The 18,193-nt window shown below is 40.9% G+C and overlaps 2 protein-coding genes across 2 annotated transcripts; one reads left to right on the forward strand and one right to left on the reverse strand.

The window, feature by feature from the left end:
- Window positions 1–10,582: 10,582 nt before the first annotated feature.
- Window positions 10,583–11,330, forward strand: LOC148914777 (uncharacterized). The gene is made up of 2 exons (XM_089043298.1): window positions 10,583–10,806; window positions 10,982–11,330. The coding sequence occupies exons 1-2, from the start codon at window positions 10,583–10,585 to the stop codon at window positions 11,328–11,330; spliced, it is 573 nt and encodes a 190-aa protein (XP_088899424.1).
- Window positions 11,331–14,964: 3,634 nt separating this feature from the next.
- On the reverse strand, window positions 14,965–17,255 carry LOC148914778 (uncharacterized). Its single transcript, XM_089043299.1, has 7 exons — window positions 17,042–17,255; window positions 16,785–16,933; window positions 16,607–16,673; window positions 16,270–16,511; window positions 16,045–16,122; window positions 15,754–15,894; window positions 14,965–15,654 (listed from the first exon to the last, which is right to left on the reverse strand). The coding sequence occupies exons 1-7, from the start codon at window positions 17,253–17,255 to the stop codon at window positions 14,965–14,967; spliced, it is 1,581 nt and encodes a 526-aa protein (XP_088899425.1).
- Window positions 17,256–18,193: the final 938 nt, after the last annotated feature.

An 18,193-nucleotide genomic window follows, 5' to 3' on the forward strand; every position in this document is an offset into this window, starting at 1 on the left:
TGATCATCTGTTGTCTAACCTAAAATTAAGCACTAGGAATCTATTAAGAATAGAAGAATGTTTTAAACAATCAAGTATGTATCTAATCCCTGTTGTCGAATGTCCATACATACTCTTCTTATTCATAGTTCAATTCGAATTAAAGCATGGTGTCTACTCTTAATTCGAACCAAGATAGCTAACATATGAGTTTTAATGGTGATCAATCATTCAAACTAGCATATTAACTTATAAGCATAATGAATAAGAGCAAAAACCATAATTGAAACTTGGAAACTAATCATACTTGAAAACTTAAGAAAAGAATTTACATTACAAAGAAAAATAAGTAACAACTAAGAAGCAAAAGGAAAAATAGAATTGAGAACTAGAAAGGAAAACTAAGAGAATTTGAGGGAGAGAAGGGAGAGGAGCTCTGGAGAAGTGTTTGAGAGCTCCCCTCCCCTTGGGGTGTGTTTACAAGCTTGGAGAACCTCACTATTTCTAGGCCTAGGAGAAGTAAGAATCTAATTATACAATTGAGTGCACTAATCACAAATCTAATTATACAATTGAGTGCACTATCACACTCACTTCTCCTAACACACAATTGCATTTGAAAACAATTCATCTTGTCTTTAGGCTTAGTGTTGCAGCTCCCATTTCATCTTGTTTAATTCTTTTGGCTGCTGCATAACTCCACTAACAAATCCCACCACAAACAATTAGCTCATCACTACTACAAAAAACGAAATAGACAACGGGGATTCACCGTCGTTGTGATGCTTTGAAAACCGTCGTTAAATCGACCGCCATATTTTGGAGTATCAAACTATGACGGCTTTTCACCGTCGTCGTTTATTTGTAAAGACGACGGGTTTTAATAAAATAGTCGTTCTTCTGATGTAAAGACGACAGTTTTTTGTTAAAAACCGTCGTTATTTATGGTAAAGACGACTGTTTTTGAAAACCGTCGTTGTTTGTGGGTAAAGACGACGGTATTTTGTTAAAACCGTCGTCATTTATGAGTAAAGATGTCAGTTTTTTGAAAGAACCGTCGTCTATTAACTATAAAAGCGACGGTTGTGTGAAAAGAACCGTCCTCTATTATGTCTAAAGATGACGTTGTGATAAAAACTGTCGTCTATTAACTCTAAAGGCAACTTTTTTTGTGAAAAAACGGTCATGTATTATCTGTAAACTGACGTACATTGTAGTTTTTTTTTCTTTTTTTTTTTTCCAATGGTTCTATAGAAAGGTTTTAACTAGATAAACAACCACAATGCTTTCTAAGCAATAAATTCAGGTCCAAATTTGTTATTACCCACACCATACAAAGTACTCAAAAAATTGTTTCTTTCATAAAACTTGAATATTCGATAGTAATTACATAGTTTACCAATCTTGATTCCTACTATATCCATACAAAATTCCATAACCATAGCATTAGCCTATACTTATAACTACATGTGGTTGCTCATAAATGTTGTCCATTCGATGCGAACTTCTGCTGGACCTTCAATGTCCACACCATGGCTGCCATTATGGTACAACTCTACCAATCCTACAATTCACCATTTACATGACAATAAACAATTAATTCAGGGAGAAAAAAAATTAACCAGAGCAAAAGTGTTGGAGTTTTTTAATCTAACTAAAGCACTCAAAGCATAATAAAGGACAAGAAAGCTGAAGGGAAAAAAAAATACGAGCTATTTCTTCAACTCTCTGTTTTGTTCCTACTCTCAATATAGGAGGAAACTATTATTCTCCTTAACTTCTCTTCCTACACAGTAGTGCACTTAAGACCTCTATAGTCTTGTTCTCTTACAAACTGAATCTAATCTAATTAGGATAAGAACATCAAACATAAAGCTTTATCAGATAGAAGAGCAAGCTTATGCAAAGAGCAAACAGCTAGTCAATCCTAAATTGCATTACTAACAAAAAATCTTTGTGAAAAGCTTAGACTATAAACCACGAGCCTAACAAAAGTCAGATATCAACATACACTTCACAAAAGGCAGCAAAAAAGAAAAAACCAAATCCTATGAAAAGGATCTTACCCCATGTATAGTTTTTGAAAAGCAACCACATGAAAGTTAGACCATTTAAATGTGTGGGATGCTCCCCAGCCCACCCCCCGAATTCCATAAAAAAATGGCACAAGAGTAAAAAAAGTAGAAAATACATAGACACTCACCAAAATGGTTGTCCACAGACACAGATAACTAGATTGCATCCTCCATTCTTTTCAACCAACTTGCAACATTTTGGGCAAGGTTTCGTATTGACTGCCAACACTTCCATTTACACCAGCATTCTTGGCAATTAACTTCAGGGGGTAACTAAGAGCTCTTTTAACTGTATCTGCTCCAACCTGTAAATTACCATATGGTTTGAGCCTTGAGCAAAAGTAAATGCATGTAAATTATGGCACCGTCATAAATTTGAGAATTATCAAGTAAATGCATGTGAATTATTTGATCAGCCAACAAACCAGTGTTGGACATGGGTGGATATACGAATGTTGTGAGCTCATAACACCATCAGCAATATTGTCATTCCCTATATGGAAAGCATTTTCCTATTATCAACTGTACACAAAAAATGACTTCCCCAGTGGAAAGACGTGATCATAAAACACGCATTACAATTATCAAACAAAAAACTATTATATTCGAGATTTAATTAGCAAGTATGATAGCAGGAAAAACAATCAGGGACCAATATTATAAGCAATGCACCGTCCACATACTTTTCACATGATCCTTTCCGGTACTTATCCGCATATGATAAATCTTTGCATCTCTGTCATACCAGGATTTTGTATAATTCGGATCGGATTTCCATTTCCTTTGATGTTTTAAACTCTATACATAAATAGAAAGAAAAATCCCCATAAGCATATGCAGCTTTGACATCTCAGTAAGAAAGGGTTTACAAATCTTTGAATGTTAACTTACTGGTCTCTCGGCATTAAGATACCAAGGCGCAGATGACATATTGAGGAATGTGAGGATTAATCTCTTTCCCATCTCATAATATCGTATTATCATGTATCTCAAAAAACATAAATAAATAATTCTATCCTGCATATCCAATAATGAATTCAATTTCTGCCATTGTCAGAATTTTCTGTTGACAAAACTCAAAAGATTGGGGGAGTTCAATGAGCAAAAAATAATTTACCTTTTCTTCATCATAAGCCCCAGTAGCCTCAGTGCTTGTTGGAGTTTCTATATAATAGCAAGTGTTCTTGCACAGAAGGTATATGAGGAAACGTTCTAGAGAGAAAAGAGAGAGAGGGAGTCTGTTAGGCAAAATGATTGTATTATGCACACTGCCCGTGTGTTCTCATTTCACTATCACTATATTCTATATCAGTACAAAAAATGACTTAGCCTTACTATTTAGTGACAGCAATCTGAGCTGTACACTTGGCATGAATCTGGACATGTTAGTCCAACAATATGTGATGGCATATGAGCCATACACCTGTCTAAGCTAACAATAGAACCTGGAAACAATTTATATTTCAACACTCCCTTCTAAATTGTTAACTAGTTTAACACCAAGCAATCCTCTAAGATAGTTGAAACGATCTTTAGGTAAAGCTTCAGTGAAAATGTCAGCCACTTGTTCTTCAGACTTGCAGTATCTCAAATCCACTACCCCATCTTGCAAAGCATCTCGTATGAAATGATACCTGCGGTTGATGTGCTTAGTTTTCTGATGGAAAACAGGGTTCCTTGTCATGGCAATGGCAGAGGTATTATCTACCATTAATGGAGTTGCCTCAGTCTGCAATTCTCCAAAGTCTTCAAGCACAAATCTCACCATATAGCCTGTGTAGTAGCCTCACTTGCGCTGACATATTTAGCTTCAGCTGTAGAGAGAGCTACACTATGTTGTTTGACTGATGCCCAAGAGAATGCTCCACTACCAAAGGAGAAGGCATAGCCGGAGGTGCTTCTCATGTCATCTTGGCTTCCACTCCAATCACTGTCACAATATCCAATTAGGATAGCCTCTTTTCCCTTCTGATATTCAATACCAAAATCAATGGTCCCTTGAATATACCTTAGCACCCTCTTAGCCGTTCCATAGTGTTTCTTTGTTGGGCAATGCATGAACCTTGCTAATAGGCAAGCTGCAAACATAATGTCTGGTCTTGTACCTGTCAAATACAATAGGCTACCAACCATTTGTCTATATTCATTCTCATCTGCAGGTTCACTTCCATCATCCTTACACAGTTTCTCACTTGCTACAAGAGGAGTACTAACCGGCTTGCATTGTTTCAAACCAAACTTGTTCAGCAATGTCAGAGCATACTTCTTTTGATTTATGAAAATGCAAGATTCAGTTTGAATCACTGCCATACCAAGGAAATGATACAAAAGGCCTAAGTCATTTCATACCTTCTCATCATTTCAGTCTTGAATTCAGCAATTAATTCTTCACTGCTACCTGTATACACTGTAATAACCCAAACTTTAATTAATATTTAGCTATTACTTTATTAAGGAAAAATGACACTTTTGCCCTTAGACTATTTTAGTAATTGAGAAGTTGACTTTTTGACTGGAGAGGATTTTGGAAATTTTGTTTGCACCGTTACGTAGAGCACGACGAAACGAGTTCGTAGACATGCGGCACGCTCGATTCCGAGCTGTAACGAAGGAGGAAAGGTCTATAAACTAAAAGGACGTAATGGGAATTTTAAAATTGTCGGTGCTACAGTGTTGCTACAGTACCGGGTCTATTTCTCCTTCTTCCTCGCGAGAGAGACCAGATTTTTCTGGTTCTCTCTCTCTCTCCGCACATAGTCATCTTCAAGCACCGATTTCGTCGCCATCCGAGGTCCGTTTTGAGTGAAATTTGTTGCAAAAGTTTCGTGTCGTTGTCCTCTACGTAACCCAGCTCAGCTCCGACGCCAACCGCAGCGAATCCACCGGAAAACTCGAAGGAAGTTGCCGGTTTTGACAGAATTTTCCAAGCTTACGTTCTCCCTCGATTCTTCACCAAATTGGACGAGTGAGGTATGGTTTTCCAGCTATTTTTCGTAACTTAGCTGCTGGTTGGGTTAGATTTCAGAAATTTTAAGCGTAGAGCATTCGTTTTACAACTTAAGTTTCAGCCGGTTTTGAGGGTAAGATTCCGGCCACTTCCGGCCACTTTTTGGGGTAGGTCCAAGAACAAAAGTGGTTCCAAATTGGGTGTTTTATCTAAGTTAGGAGTTTGGGCAGGCGGTTTGGAGTTTTTCCGGCCGCCGGAAATTTCTCAAGCCACCCAAACTGCCGGCGCGTGTGGCGGCGCGTGGGCAGTCTGGTGGGGAGAATTCTCAGTTCCAGAATGATCCTAGTGTTCTCACGAGTGTGTAGAAATTCGCGGATCTCAATTCGGACGTCGTTTGAGTGTTAAGCGGACTTTTACATAGTATGCATTATCCGGTTCAATAGTTTCGAACCGTTGGATCGTGATCACTTTAAAATATGTTAATCTAGACCTTGCCAGGATTGTGTTGGATTCGACGGATCATGAATCGGAGTCTCGGATACTCCGGAATCGCGAACCCTAGGGTTAAGGTTTTAGAATCGTCGATCGTGTGATCGTGACGAATCTAACCGTCCGATCAAAATCAGATTTACGGGACGAATGTCCTAGGATTAAAGGAACGTAATGTGGGCATAGGAATAACTTTTAATTGATGCACGCACTTCTAGAAGCCGGGGGTCAGGGTTTTATTTAAATATTTATACCGAGCAGTTTTATTAATATATTTTATTCTGGTATTTGAATCAGGCATTCGGGCACCAGTTGACCCGCAGGAGGGACCTTCCAAAGGTCCGTGAGCTCGGACCAACTGTGAGTGGACTCTTTGTTTTCATAAATGAATTTATTCAATTTAGTTTCAGTATTTGATCTTGAATAAGTTTTATTCAAAGAATAGTGTTTTATAAGTGAGACATGCTTTTAAATATTATGATTTGCATGCTGCCGAGTGGAATATCCTTTAGAGACACATAAAAAGAGAATTTTAGCTAAACATCGGATAAATGGCAGAGTCCTTAATGAAATTCATTATTTATCAGATTTTTCAACAAACTTTGCTTATTACTATTATTATTATTTTCTAAGCCACCTTAGGTACCCAGATATACAGATGTTGCCTTCGGATATGATGATGTCTACGGACATCCAGGTTGCCTTTAGATTTTATCGATTGCCTTCGCTTAGTCAAGATGCTTGATGCTTGCCCCACGAGTTCCTTGGTACCGGACTCGTGCGGAGCGAGAATGCGGATCGGGTTGACTACGGTCCCTCAATCCTGCGGTTGCGGCTCGGGTTGACTCGTGTCACCGAGACTGCCGAATTGACGGATATCGAGGAATTGATGGCAAACCAGGAATTGACTGAAATAGAGGGGTACACCTAAGTGGTAGTTTTAAACGGATTTTAATGCTTTACAAGATTAATGTTAACCATGATTGTGTTTGGTATATAAAGCATGAATACATTGATTTCAGCATGTGTACGATAAAGAAAATAAGTTAGTTTTGTATAATTGTATTTTTACTGTGGGGTTAGTATGTTCTTACTTATTTTTCTAAACTTTGTTTTTGGGGTCCACTCACCTTTTTAATGTTTTGCGCCCCAGGCTGTAGACGTGCATCCGAGCCACCACAGGGCATTCCCGCTTCCGTTCTTCCCCATTTTGACGTAGGGTTCCTTGGTTCACCACGGTTACCTCCTTTGTAATTAAACCTGTATAGATGCTCAAATTGCCCTGGAACATCTTTAATTGGAACTTACTTACTTTTGTATACTTGGCGATTGGTGTATATATTTAAGTACTTGTTGACAGTGTAAATTTTGGGAACGTTCAATTTACTGAGGAGACTCGCGAATTTTCGGTAGAAGTCAAGATTTAAGGGAATTAAATTTTAATCAAAAAGCAACCAAGTCAATTGTGTTCGGCAACCACCGGTGTCGATCACAAACAGGTTCGGCTCGGATTCCAGCGAAATTTGGGTCAGTCCTGTCAACTTGGTATCGAGCATTAGGTTTAACTTCCCAGACTCCGACTCTGTGTATTCCATCTTATCAACATCTGTTTCTTGTGACAGAAGCATGGGCCCTAAATGTGGTGGCTTCCGTAGAGGGACCGATACGTCCCGAGTTAGGGACAGGATCACTGAGCAAGAGGAAATCCCCATTTCTCGCACCGGTGCGAACCAGAGAGCAGTCTTTTGTTGGAGGTCCATTAGGGGCCATGATTTTGATGGCGATGGTGATCCAGTGGTGAGGAGTGGATAGAAAGGATGGAGCGAATCATGGAAGTGATGAGGGTTCCCAGGATCACAGAGTGGCCCTAGCCACATTCTTTTTGGTTAGAAATGCTAGACATTGGTGGGAATCAGTAAAAAGGAGATATCGGGATCCATCGGCCATCACTTGGCAATTATTCGAGCTGCATTTGATAGTCAGTATTATCCACTAGCTTACAGAATTTGAAAATGGAAGAGTTTCTAGCGGTTGGAGCAGGGAGCGATGTACTTGAGTATGAGAAGAAGTTCAATGAATTGTCTAAGTATTGTATTCCACTAGTAGAGGATGAAAACAAGAAGTGCCAGTTGTTTACTAGAGGTTAAAAGCCTCCATTCGAGACATTGTGATTAGTCGATGGTGACTAATTTTGGGATTTAGTGATGTTCGCTACTGATAGAGAGCAATGATGATGGTCGGCGCGGGTGAACCTCGCAGAGCGATTTGACATGGGTGGTCCCAGGTCATCCAAGAGAGCGCTTTAGCTCTGGGGTTATCTAGTAGCGTCAGAGTTATGTGGGTTTTAACCGAGCGCAGTTCTAGTGGAGGTTCCAATCAGAGTGGTAGTTCGGGAACCGCCCAGAGTAATACTGACTAGAGGTTACTGGGAGACGATCGCGGCCAAGAATGGCGGGAGGAGGAATCCTCGATGTGCCGAGTGTGGTAGGTTCCATATTGGGACTTGCTGTGGCACTATCGGTGTTTTTACGTGGTCAACGACATTTTCAGAGGAGTGTCCGATGTTTCTCAGGTGGAGAGACTACGATTGCATCGACTCGTGGGGACGAGCACTCGGGGCATGGATCTCAAGGGATATCTCGGCCTGGAGGGGCCTCGTCTAGTGTCGGGCCTAAACCAAGTGTTGCTAGCGGCGGCGATCAGAGGGGACGTGGTGGGACGTTCGAGCTGGCAAGGTGTATAATATGTCCCGGCAGAAGCACGAGGCGTCACCCGATGTGATCATAGGTATTTTACCGATTTTGGAGTTCTGCTAGAGTTTTGATTGACCTCTGGGCTACGACTCATTTGTTACACCTAGTTTCGCCACAATGCTAATGTAAGACTTTCAGCCTTAACGAACTAGCAATCTCTGTGCCTACTGAGAAATTTTTAAGGTTGGTACGGTGTATCGAGATAGTATGGTGTTAGTGGGAGATGTATTTCTGGAGATAGATTTGATTCCATTGGAAATGGTTGACTTGGATGTCATTCTAGGGATGGATTAGTTGCGGACATCATGCCTCGATGGTGCTTCCGAAAGAGGTTGTTTTCCGTAGTCCCGGACGACCAAGTGACTTTTTATGGCGGCGCAAAGTGCTTCCATCTTGCCTCATCTCAGCTATGACGGCAAAACGGTTGCTTAGAAAAGGGTGCTCAGGATATTTAGCACATGTGATTGATACCAGAGATAAAGGGTTGAGATTGGAAGATGTTCCAGTGGTACAAGAGTTTCCGGATGTATTTCCTGAGGATCTCCCTGGGCTACCTCCTCACCGGGAGATCGAGTTCACCATTGAGCTCGTTCCAGGAACGAATCCTATCTCTCAAGCACCATATGGAATGGCACCAGCAAAATTGAAGGAATTAAAGACTCAGCTGCAGGAGCTGGTAGATAAAGGTTTCATCCGACCTAGTTTTTCACCTTGGGGCGCTCCAGTGTTATTTGTTAAGAAGAAGGATGGAACCATGAGGTTATGTGTTGACTACAGACAGTTGAACAAGGTCACAGTGTGAAATAAGTATCCTTTGCCTCGCATTGATGATTTGTTTGACCAGTTGAAGGGTGCCAAGGTATTCTCTAAGATTGATCTGAGATCTGGGTATCATCAGTTACGGATTAAAGAAGAGGATGTGCCTAAGGCGACTTTTGACGAGGTATGGGCACTATGAGTTCTTGGTGATGCCATTTGGGTTGTGAATGCACCAAGCTGCGTTTATGGATCTCATGAACAGGGTGTTCCGACGTTACTTGGATCGCTTTGTGATTGTGTTTATAGATGACATTCAGTGTATTCCAAGAGTCAGAAGGCACATATGAAACATTTGGAAATTGTCTTGAAGACTTTGAGAAGGAGACGATTGTATGCCAAATTCAGTAAATGTCGGGCCAATTTGGATAAAGTTAGTTTCTTGGGGCATGTAATCTCTGCAGAGGTGTTTGATTGATCCCGAAGATTGAGGCGAGGAATCGCCACGACCAACAGTGTTACTGAGTGTACGGAGTTTCCTTGGGTTAGCCGGTACTATCGCCGCCGTGGAAGGGTTTTCGCTATAAGCGGCGCCTCTCACTCGTTTGACAAGGAAATGAGTGAAGTTTGAATGGTCAGATGAGTGTGAGAGAGCTTCAATGAACTCAAGACCAGATTGACCCTTGCTCGGTTTTAGCACTTCAGATGATAGCGGGAACTTCGTTATCTCACAAAGTGATGCATCCCAACAGGGACTTGGTTGTGTGCTAATGCAGCACGGTAGGGTGATCGCTTATGCTTCTAGGCAACTTAAGAAGCATGAGTTGAATTACCCTGTTCATGATTTGGAGTTAGCTGCAGTGGTTTTTGCCTTAAAGATTTGGCGACACTATCTTTATGGGGAAACCTGCCGGATTTTTACAGATCACAAAAGTTTAAAGTATTTATTCACCCAAAAGGAGCTGAATTTGAGGCAAAGAAGATGGCTAGAGTTGATTAAAGATTATGATTGTACCATTGAGCATCATTCGGGAAGAGCTAATGTTGTAGCTGATGCACTCAGCAGAAAATCCTCAGGATCTATAGCTTATATCAGAGGGAGGTATGTGCCAATTATGGTGGAGATGAGGAAGCTCAGAGTTGAGCTAAGTATGGATGGTCAGGGAGCATTGTTAGCTACTCTCCATGTGAGACCAGTACTCGTGGAGCGAATAGTGGCCGCCCAATCCCGGATCCTTTGATTTGTACATTGCGATTAGAAGTGGAGAGTGGTGACAGAACTGATTGCTCAGTAAGAAGTGATGGAGCTTTAATGGTGGGAACCAGATTGTATGTCCCTAATGATCAAGCCTTAAAAAGGGAAATTCTTGAGGAGGCTCATAGTTCAGCTTTTGCAATGCATCCTGGAAGTACTAAAATGTATCATACCTTAAGAGAGCATTACTGGTGGCCTTTTATGAAGAAAGAGATAGCAGAGTATGTCAGTAAGTGCCTAATTTGCCGACAAGTGAAAGTGAAAGACGAAACCATCAGGGTTATTGCAACCACTTCCAATTCCTGAATGGAAATGGGAGCATATTACCATGGATTTCGTGTTCAAGCTTCCCCGAACACAGAATAAGCATGATGGAGTTTGGGTAATCGTGGATCGACTCACTAAATCTGCTCATTTTCTACCAGTGAGAGCAAACTACACCCTAAACAAGTTGGCTAAGATCTTCATAGATGAGATAGTGAGACTTCATGGGGTGCCAGTATCTATTATTTCAGATAGAGATCCACGGTTTACTTCTCGTTTTTGGGCGAGGTTAAATGAAGCTTTGGAACTCAATTGCGGTTTAGTACGCATTTCACCCCAGACAGATGGTCAATCTGAGAGGATAATTCAAACTTTAGAAGACATGCTTTGAGAGCTTGCGCACTGCATTCCGGGGTGATTGGGATGAGAAGTTGCCACTTATGGAATTTGCTTATAATAACAGTTACCAGGCGAGTATTAAGATGTCTCCATATGATGCCTTGTATGGGAAACAATGTAGAACTCCATTCTATTGGGATGAAGTGGGTGAAAACAGATTGGAGGTGTCCGATGATGTTGAACGGACAAAGGAACAAGTGAAAATAATCAGAGAACGACTCAAGGCAGCCCAAGACCGACAGAAGAGTTATGCGGACAATAGAAGGAAAGACCTTCAGTTTGAGATTGGTGATTGGGTATTTCTGAAGTTATCACCTTGGAAGGGTATAATGAGATTTGGAAGGCGGGGAAAACTAAGTCCTCGCTATATTGGGCCTTATGAAGTCGTGGAGCGTGTTGGTGATGGCCTCTGAGCTTGCTTTACCTTGATCTTGCCCGGTTGCATGATGTGTTTCATGTTTCAATGCTCCGGAAGTATATTTCTGATCCTTCTCATGTTTTGGAGGAACAACCAATAGAATTGCAAGAAGATTTGACTTATGTGGAGCAACCAGTTCAGATTTTGGATTGGAAGACGCAAGTATTACGGTCAAGAGAGATCCCTCTTGTGAAGGTCTTATAGAGAAGTCATACTGTGGAAGAGGCTACATGGGAATCAGAGAACCAAATGAACAAGTACCCTTACCTCTTCGAGTGTAGGTACGTAAATTTCGAGGACGAAATTTTTATAAGGGAGGGAGATTGTAATAACCCAAACTTTAATTAATATTTAGCTATTACTTTATTAAGGAAAAATGACACTTTTGCCCTTAGACTATTTTAGTAATGGAGAAGTTGACTTTTTGACTGGAGAGGATTTTGGAAATTTTGTTCGCACCGTTGCGTAGAAAGACGAAACGAGTTCGTAGACATGCGCACGCTCGATTCCGAGCTGTAACGAAGGAGGAAAGGTCTATAAACTAAAAGGACGTAATGGGAATTTTAAAATTGTCGGTGCTACAGTGTTGCTACAGTACCGGGTCTATTTCTCCTTCTTCCTCGCGAGAGAGACCAGATTTTTCTGGTTCTCTCTCTCTCTCCGCACATAGTCATCTTCAAGCACCGATTTCGTCGCCATCCGAGGTCCGTTTTGAGTGAAATTTGTTGCAAAAGTTTCGTGTCGTTGTCCTCTACGTAACCCAGCTCAGCTCCGACGCCAACCGCAGCGAATCCACCGGAAAACTCGAAGGAAGTTGCCGGTTTTGACAGAATTTTCCAAGCTTACGTTCTCCCTCGATTCTTCACCAAATTGGACGAGTGAGGTATGGTTTTCCAGCTATTTTTCGTAACTTAGCTGCTGGTTGGGTTAGATTTCAGAAATTTTAAGCGTAGAGCATTCGTTTTACAACTTAAGTTTCAGCCGGTTTTGAGGGTAAGATTCCGGCCACTTCCGGCCACTTTTTGGGGTAGGTCCAAGAACAAAAGTGGTTCCAAATTGGGTGTTTTATCTAAGTTAGGAGTTTGGGCAGGCGGTTTGGAGTTTTTCCGGCCGCCGGAAATTTCTCAAGCCACCCAAACTGCCGGCGCGTGTGGCGGCGCGTGGGCAGTCTGGTGGGGAGAATTCTCAGTTCCAGAATGATCCTAGTGTTCTCACGAGTGTGTAGAAATTCGCGGATCTCAATTCGGACGTCGTTTGAGTGTTAAGCGACTTTTACATAGTATGCATTATCCGGTTCAATAGTTTCGAACCGTTGGATCGTGATCACTTTAAAATATGTTAATCTAGACCTTGCCAGGATTGTGTTGGATTCGACGGATCATGAATCGGAGTCTCGGATACTCCGGAATCGCGAACCCTAGGGTTAAGGTTTTAGAATCGTCGATCGTGTGATCGTGACGAATCTAACCGTCCGATCAAAATCAGATTTACGGGACGAATGTCCTAGGATTAAAGGAACGTAATGTGGGCATAGGAATAACTTTTAATTGATGCACGCACTTCTAGAAGCCGGGGGTCAGGGTTTTATTTAAATATTTATACCGAGCAGTTTTATTAATATATTTTATTCTGGTATTTGAATCAGGCATTCGGGCACCAGTTGACCCGCAGAGGACCTTCCAAAGGTCCAGTGAGCTCGGACCAACCGTGAGTGGACTCTTTGTTTTCATAAATGAATTTATTCAATTTAGTTTCAGTATTTGATCTTGAATAAGTTTTATTCAAAGAATAGTGTTTTATAAGTGAGACATGCTTTTAAATATTATGATTTGCATGCTGCCGAGTGGAATATCCTTTAGAGACACATAAAAAGAGAATTTTAGCTAAACATCAGATAAATGGCAGCAGAGTCCAGCCTTATGAAATTCAGTTATTTATCAGATTTTTCAACAAACTTTGCTTATTACTATTATTATTATTTTCTAAGCCACCTTAGGTACCCAGATATACAGATGTTGCCTTCGGATATGATGATGTCTACGGACATCCAGGTTGCCTTTGGATTTTATCGATTGCCTTCATTTAGTCAAGCATGCTTGATAGCTGCCCCACGAGTTCCTTGGTACCGGACTCGTGCGGAGCCAGAATGCGGATCGGGTTGACTACGGTCCCCGAATCCTGCCGATTTGCGGCTCGGGTTGACTCTGTGTCACCGAGACCTGCCGAATTGACGGATATCAGGAATTGATGGCAAACCAGGAATTGACGGAAATAGAGGGGTACACCTAAGTGGTAGTTTTAAACGGATTTTAATGCTTTACAAGATTAATGTTAACCATGATTGTGTTTGGTATATAAAGCATGAATACATTGATTTCAGCATGTGTACGATAAAGAAAATAAGTTAGTTTTGTATAATTGTATTTTTACTGTGGGGTTAGTATGTTCTTACTTATTTTTCTAAACTTTGTTTTTGGGGTCCACTCACCTTTTTAATGTTTTACGCCCCCAGTAGACGTGCATCCGAGAGCCACCACAGGGCATTCCCCGCTTCCCGTTCTTCCCCATTTTGACGTAGGGTTCCTTGGTTCACCACGGTTACCTCCTTTGTAATTAAACCTGTATAGATGCTCTGAAATTGCCCTGGAACATCTTTAACTGTTGGAACTTACTTACTTTTGTATACTGGCAGTTGGTGTATATATTTAAGTACTTGTTGACAGGTGTAAATTTTGGGAACGTTCAATTTACAGAGGAGACTCTGCCGAATTTTCGGTAGAAGTCAAGATTTAAGGGAATTAAATTTTAATCCAAAAGGGCAACCAAGTCAATTGTGTTCGGCAACCACCAGGTGTCGATCACAAACAGGGTTCGGCTCGGATTCCAAAGCGGAATTTGGGTCAGGTCCTGTCATACACAATGTCATCAACATAGATTGAGACTATTAGAGTTCCAGAGTCTTCCTTAGTCTTGCAATACAATGTAGCCTCGCTTCTGCTTCTGACATAACCACAGCTAACCAGATAGGCATTGATTTCATCATACCAGGCTCTTGGAGCTTGTTTTAAACCATACAAGGCTTTCTTCGGTTTCTACACCTTGTCTTCATAGTTTTTAGTCACAAATCCATCCGGTTGATCTACATAAACTTCCTCTTTGAGCACACCATTTAGGAATGAAGACTTGATATCTAGATGGTATAGTTTCCACCCCTTTTGAGCTGCCAAGGCTATAAGAGTTCTAATTGTGTCAAGTCTGGCCACAGGGGCAAAAGTCTCATTGAAGTCAATTCCAGGCTTTTGTGCATAGCCTTTGATCACCAACCTAGCTTTATGCTTCTATATTGAGCCATCAAGGTTCAATTTGGTCTTGTAAACCCATTTCACACCTATCACAGGTTTACCACTTGGTCTATCAACTAGTTCCCAAGTCTCATTCTTCTCTATCATCTCCATTTCTACTTCCATTTCCTTTTGCCAAGCTTTATCCTTTGAAGCTTCTGCAAAATTCTCTGGCTCAATGATGCTCATATTGCATCTAGCATATATCTCAGTGATGTCTCTAAGCTTCACAGGTGTAGAACTTGGAGAATCACTTAGTGAATCAGCACTAGCAGCAGCTGTAGTCATCTAAATTGGGCTAGAGATGTTGTCTATCATTATCTCTTCATATTCCTCTTCAGAGTTTCTGGAAGTATCTTCAAACCTCATTGGAACTGTGGTAGAGTCAGCAGTTTGCTTGTCCCAATCCCACAATGAGTTCTCATCAAAAATCACACTTCTAGATGTAGTGACTTTGTTGGTTTGCAAATTGTACACTCTGTACCCCTTTTCACATTTGCCATAGCCAACAAAAATACATGTTTCAGCAGCATCTTCCAGCTTAGATCTCAACTGATTAGGCACATGACAGAAACAAATAGAACCAAACACTCTCAAGTGTTTAACTCCAGATTTTCTTCCACTAAAAGCTTCAAATGGAGTGACATTATCTAAAGCTTTTGTGGGGCATCTATTTTGGATATAGATAGCTGTATTCACTGCCTCTCCCCAGAATTTATACGGTAGTTTCTTTTCTTTCATCATTGTCTTGCTCATTTCCACAATGGTCCTGTTCTTTCTCTCAGCAACTCCGTTTTGCTGAGGTGAATAGGCCACAGTTAGTTGTCTTTCTAAGCCAACCTCTTCACAAAACCTCAGAAATTCAGTAGAAGTGTATTCTCCACCTCTGTCACTTCTAAGTGTCTTAATTTTGTAACCACTTTGTAATTCCACCATAGCCTTGAATTTTTTGAATATATTAAACACCTCTGACTTAAACTGCATGAAGTATACCCAGCACATCCTAGTACAGTCATCAATGAAAGTCAAGAAGTATTTATTTCCACCTATTGATGTAGTCTACATAGGTCCACAGACATCTGAATGAACCAGCTCCAGAGGTACACTAGCTCTCCAAGTTTTCTCTTTATCAAAGGCCTCCCTGTGAGATTTTCCAATTGCACAGTTTTGGCAAATTTTGTCTGCATTTCCAATTTCTGGCAGTCCATAGACCAGCTCCTGTTGTTGTAACAACTTCAAACTTTGCATATTCAAATGACCAAACCTCCTATGCCAACACCAAGTGGATTCTTCAATTGTTGTTTTCATAGCCACAGAGTTTGCATATTTCAGAGAGAGTGGGAAACATCTGTTTCCTGTCATGGAAACCTTTGCCACTAGATTTTCCATTGACCTGTCATCATATATCTCAACCATAGAATCACCATAAACCAGATAGTAGCCATGCTATACCATTTGACCTACACTCAGTAAGTTTTCATCCAATCCCGGTACAAGCATAACCTCTTTGATATATCTAGGCCCGGCTTTAGTATCAATAACCAAAGTGCCTTTACCAGTTGCTTGCACTAAGTCTCATGTGCCCATTTTTACCTTTGCAGTGACCTTGGTATCAATATTGACTAGAAGGGATGCTTGTGAAGTCATGTGGTTGCTACAAGCACTGTCCACATACCACACACCATTATGTTTCACTATTTCAGCAGCATGACAAGCATAGAACATATTGCCTTCTTCTTCCTTGTGTGATGCATAGTTAGCAGCTTGATCTGATTTTCCCTTGCAGTCTTTGGCTATATGACCAAACCTATCACACTTATAACACTTGGGTTTGCCTTTGAACCAGCAAACACCATAGTGCAATTTGTCACAGGTTTTACAAGGAGTCTTGGCTCCTTCAGTCTGATTTTCCTTTTAGAACTTTTCAGACTTAGTATCCCACTTCTTCCCTTTCTGAGATTTCCAATTCTTCTTAGACTTGGAACCACCAGCTTGTCCTGTGTTTGATTGGTCTTTAGAACTCACATTCAAACTAGAGAAAGCCTCTCAGTCACTCTCTCATTATGTCTTTGCAGCCGTTGTTCATGAGATTTTAGAGAGCCTATAACCTCTTGAACCCCTATAGTTTCTGTATCCTTTGTTTCCTTTATAACTTCAGCAATAGAATTATACTCTCTAGATAAACTGATCAAGAGTTTCTGAACAATTCTCTGTTCAGTTAACTCTTCACCATAAGCCTTCATTTTATTTACCAACTCTAGCAGTTTAGTGATATATCCAGATAATGATTCATCATCATGCATACGAGTATATTCAAATTCTCTTCAAAGAGCTTGAAGTTTCACAAATCTCATATTCTTATCACCTCTGAATTCTTGTTGCAGGATTTCCCATGCTTCCTTGGCTGATTCTTTCAATGCAATTCTGGGGAAAATGTCATCAAAGACTGCACCTTGTATCGGACCCCAGGCTTTAGCATCCTTTGCAACGTTCTCTTCCAAAGTAAGCTTTTGAGCTGCAGTCAGAGTTTCTCCTTCTTCCTTCTTCACAGCAGGTTGCTCATACCCATTCTCAACCATATCTCATAGCTTGTGAGATTTGAAGATTGTGCACATCTTTATTCTCCAGAAATCATAGTTGCTTCCATTGAAGATGGGAGCTCAAAGCTCACCCATGCTAGATCCAGCCATATGAGACTAGATGGAGCCTCGCTCAGCTGGATTGCTTTGATTTCACTACGCCCTCTCTCGATCGTAACCTTCGCATCGATACCATGAGGAAACGTTTTAGAAAGAAAAGAGAGAGAGGGAGTCTGTTAGGCAAAATGATTGTATTATGCACACTACCCGTGTGTTCTCATTTCACTATCACTATATTCTATATTAATACAAAAAATGACTCAGCCTTACAATTTAGTGACAGCTATCTGAGCTGTACACTTGGTATGAATCTGGACATGTTAGTCCAACAATATGTGATGACATATGAGCCATACACTTGTCTAAGCTAACAATAGAACCTGGAAACAATTTATACTTCAACAGTGCTTCCAGCTAAGAAGCCTCCCATCATAACTTTCAATCCATTGACCAAAAATTGGTTTTTGCAAGAACACCAATATGAAGAGTTCCTTGGCATAATAGGGCCGTACCTTGATTTAGGTGTATCCAACTATGAGTATGCTGGACTGTCGCCAACACTGGTTGTGATTATTCCTTATGCCGCTTACTAAGTTTGTGAACGAGACCGTAAACTCGACGATGACCCGATTATGCTGCGACATCAAAGACCAGCTCATCTTCTCCTTTGTCTCTCTCGATCCGTCGCCTGAGGTTCGATTATAGATCTGATGTTCTAGGCGCCTCTCTTGAGGTCTCTAGATCTGTTTTTAAGGACATCGTCTCGCTGATCGTGACGATGACCGCCACCTCTTCGCCTCTGTCTCTCAGATTTCTTTTATGTCGAAGAGGTTGTATGTCTTCTTGGTGGTGGTGTCGACCTCACAGCGTTAGTTTAG

Source organism: Prunus mume, linkage group LG8 (assembly GCF_029339155.1).
Source record: "Prunus mume cultivar Tortuosa linkage group LG8, ASM2933915v1, whole genome shotgun sequence".
NCBI classification, from domain to species: domain Eukaryota; kingdom Viridiplantae; phylum Streptophyta; class Magnoliopsida; order Rosales; family Rosaceae; genus Prunus; species Prunus mume.

What these genes read in the sequence shown, in the direction of transcription:
- LOC148914777 (XM_089043298.1), top strand. Translation starts at nt 10,583, where the DNA reads ATGGATTTCGTGTTCAAGCTTCCCCGAACACAGAATAAGCATGATGGA. An exon ending in ACTTCTCGTTTTTGGGCGAG is followed by an intron (nt 10,807 to 10,981) that starts GTTAAATGAAGC and finishes TTATAATAACAG; the next exon opens with TTACCAGGCGAGTATTAAGA.
- LOC148914778 (XM_089043299.1), bottom strand. Translation starts at nt 17,255, where the DNA reads ATGGTTGAGAATGGGTATGAGCAACCTGCTGTGAAGAAGGAAGAAGGA. An exon ending in CCTGCAACAAGAATTCAGAG is followed by an intron (nt 16,934 to 17,041) that starts GTGATAAGAATA and finishes CTAAACTGCTAG; the next exon opens with AGTTGGTAAATAAAATGAAG. An exon ending in GGGAAGAAGTGGGATACTAA is followed by an intron (nt 16,512 to 16,606) that starts GTCTGAAAAGTT and finishes GCTGGTTCAAAG; the next exon opens with GCAAACCCAAGTGTTATAAG.